Source organism: Mus pahari, chromosome 2, assembly GCF_900095145.1.
Source record: "Mus pahari chromosome 2, PAHARI_EIJ_v1.1, whole genome shotgun sequence".
NCBI classification, from domain to species: Eukaryota; Metazoa; Chordata; class Mammalia; order Rodentia; family Muridae; genus Mus; species Mus pahari.
The window spans coordinates 62,110,795-62,112,512 of record NC_034591.1 but is presented as its reverse complement, the minus strand read 5'-3'; the positions used below and the strand labels follow the sequence as shown (position 1 = coordinate 62,112,512).

The following is a 1,718-nucleotide window of genomic DNA, read 5'->3' as shown; positions in this document are numbered from 1 at the left end:
ATAGCCACCCTAGAAGCTTATTATTTTTCCATATTTAGAAATACAGAATATTTCTAGCATAAAATAGTTCAGAAACTGACCAGAGAGCACAGTTAATGAAAGGCGGAACAAGGATCCAAGACCAAGTGTATTTGGAAAAGCTGAGGTTCATTCCCTTCTCACTAACAGACTGACAAGATCAAAAGAAGTCTACAAATCACTGCATGTCTGAGGAAGAGGATTTCACTGGGGCATCTTTTAGGTAACTGAGATGGTCAATGTTCTGTGTGACAAAACTCATTAAACATGTGTAGAAACTTCTTTGATCATAGCTAGTGATTGCAATGATCAATTTTCCTTTTTGAAGCACAAGAGCTCTACCAACATTTATCTGATTTCTGGTTTGGGTCTGAAGACAGTTGTCACAGACCTCTTGAAATCTCCATTCTTTTACCTTAATTTTTCAACAAGTTTCATAAGAGCAGCCATAACTTCTTTATTCCTCAAACTGTAAATCACAGGGTTCAACATGGGTGCCACCACAGCATAGAACAGAGCAACCATCTTCTCCTTATCCTCAGATGAGGCAGAACGTGGACCTAGGTAAGTGAAGATTGTGGCCCCAAAGCACATACAAACCACAGTGAGGTGAGAGGCACAAGTCCCAAAGGCCTTATGACGTCCTTGAGTAGATCGAATGTGTAGAATGGCAATGACTATCCGAGTATAAGAGAATAGAACCAGGCAACAGGGAAGCATGATTACCAGAAACCCTGATATTGCCACCATGACCTTGTTGAAAGAGATGTCTACACAGGCTAGCCGAAGCACTGCAAGGGTCTCACAGGCAAAGTGATTAATGACATTGTGACACAGAGGAAGACGGAAGGTGATTACTGTCTCCATCAGTGAATTCAAGAAACCAGCCACCAAGCAACTGGCAGCCAGCCCCAGGCACAGTCCTCCATCCATGATGACAGTGTAGTGCAATGGATGGCATACTGCCACATAGTGGTCATAGGACATTGCTCCCAGAAGGAAGAACTCAGAACCACCCAAGGCCAAGGAGATATAGAGCTGGAACACACAGCTGTGGAAGGGGATGAGCTTTTGGGTGGAAACCAAGTGAGCCAGCATTTGTGGGGCAATACTATTCCCATAGCAAAGATCCACTATGGACAGAACACTGAGGAAGAAGTACATGGGAGTATGAAGCCTGCTGTCCAGTCTGATGAGGAAAAGAATCAGAGAATTCCCTACAACAGTTATGACATACATGGCAAGGATCAGGACAAAGAGAAAGACCTGAGTGTTCCTGTCACTGGAAAGTCCCAAGAGGATGAACTCGTTCGCCCACGTCTGGTTGACAAATTCCTGGCCCATGAATTTCACAACTGGACAGGTATTTTCAAACTATGCTGCAAGATGACACTTCTGAATTTCAAGATCATCCTCACCAAAGATCACAGTAAGATGTAATGGTGTTTCTGAAATTAAAAAGAAAAGAAGTAAGATCTTCAAGATTTAAATTATTGGAGCAACAGTTCTTATCCAAAACACCTAACCTTAAAGGGCAAGAAAATGAAGTAATTTTAAATCAAAAACTTACTTGACTTAGTATGTAAGAGTTTGTGCCTCTCTTTGTGGTAAGAAAGGTTCTGTGAACTGTAAGTCTCTGAATGCTAGATGATGTCCAGTTTCATTCAAATTTTTTGTTACTGGATTTCTCCTGTAAAGAT

At 41.7% G+C, this 1,718-nt stretch overlaps 1 protein-coding gene across 1 annotated transcript; it reads right to left on the bottom strand.

Moving 5' to 3' along the window:
• Window positions 1-429: 429 nt before the first annotated feature.
• Window positions 430-1,362, bottom strand: LOC110317169 (olfactory receptor-like protein OLF3). The gene has a single exon (XM_021191589.1). It carries the CDS (start codon window positions 1,360-1,362, stop codon window positions 430-432), a length of 933 nt encoding a protein of 310 aa, XP_021047248.1.
• Window positions 1,363-1,718: the final 356 nt, after the last annotated feature.

Bases quoted from the DNA above. Each gene is read 5' to 3' on its own strand.
- LOC110317169 (XM_021191589.1), bottom strand. From the start codon at position 1,362: ATGGGCCAGGAATTTGTCAACCAGACGTGGGCGAACGAGTTCATCCTC.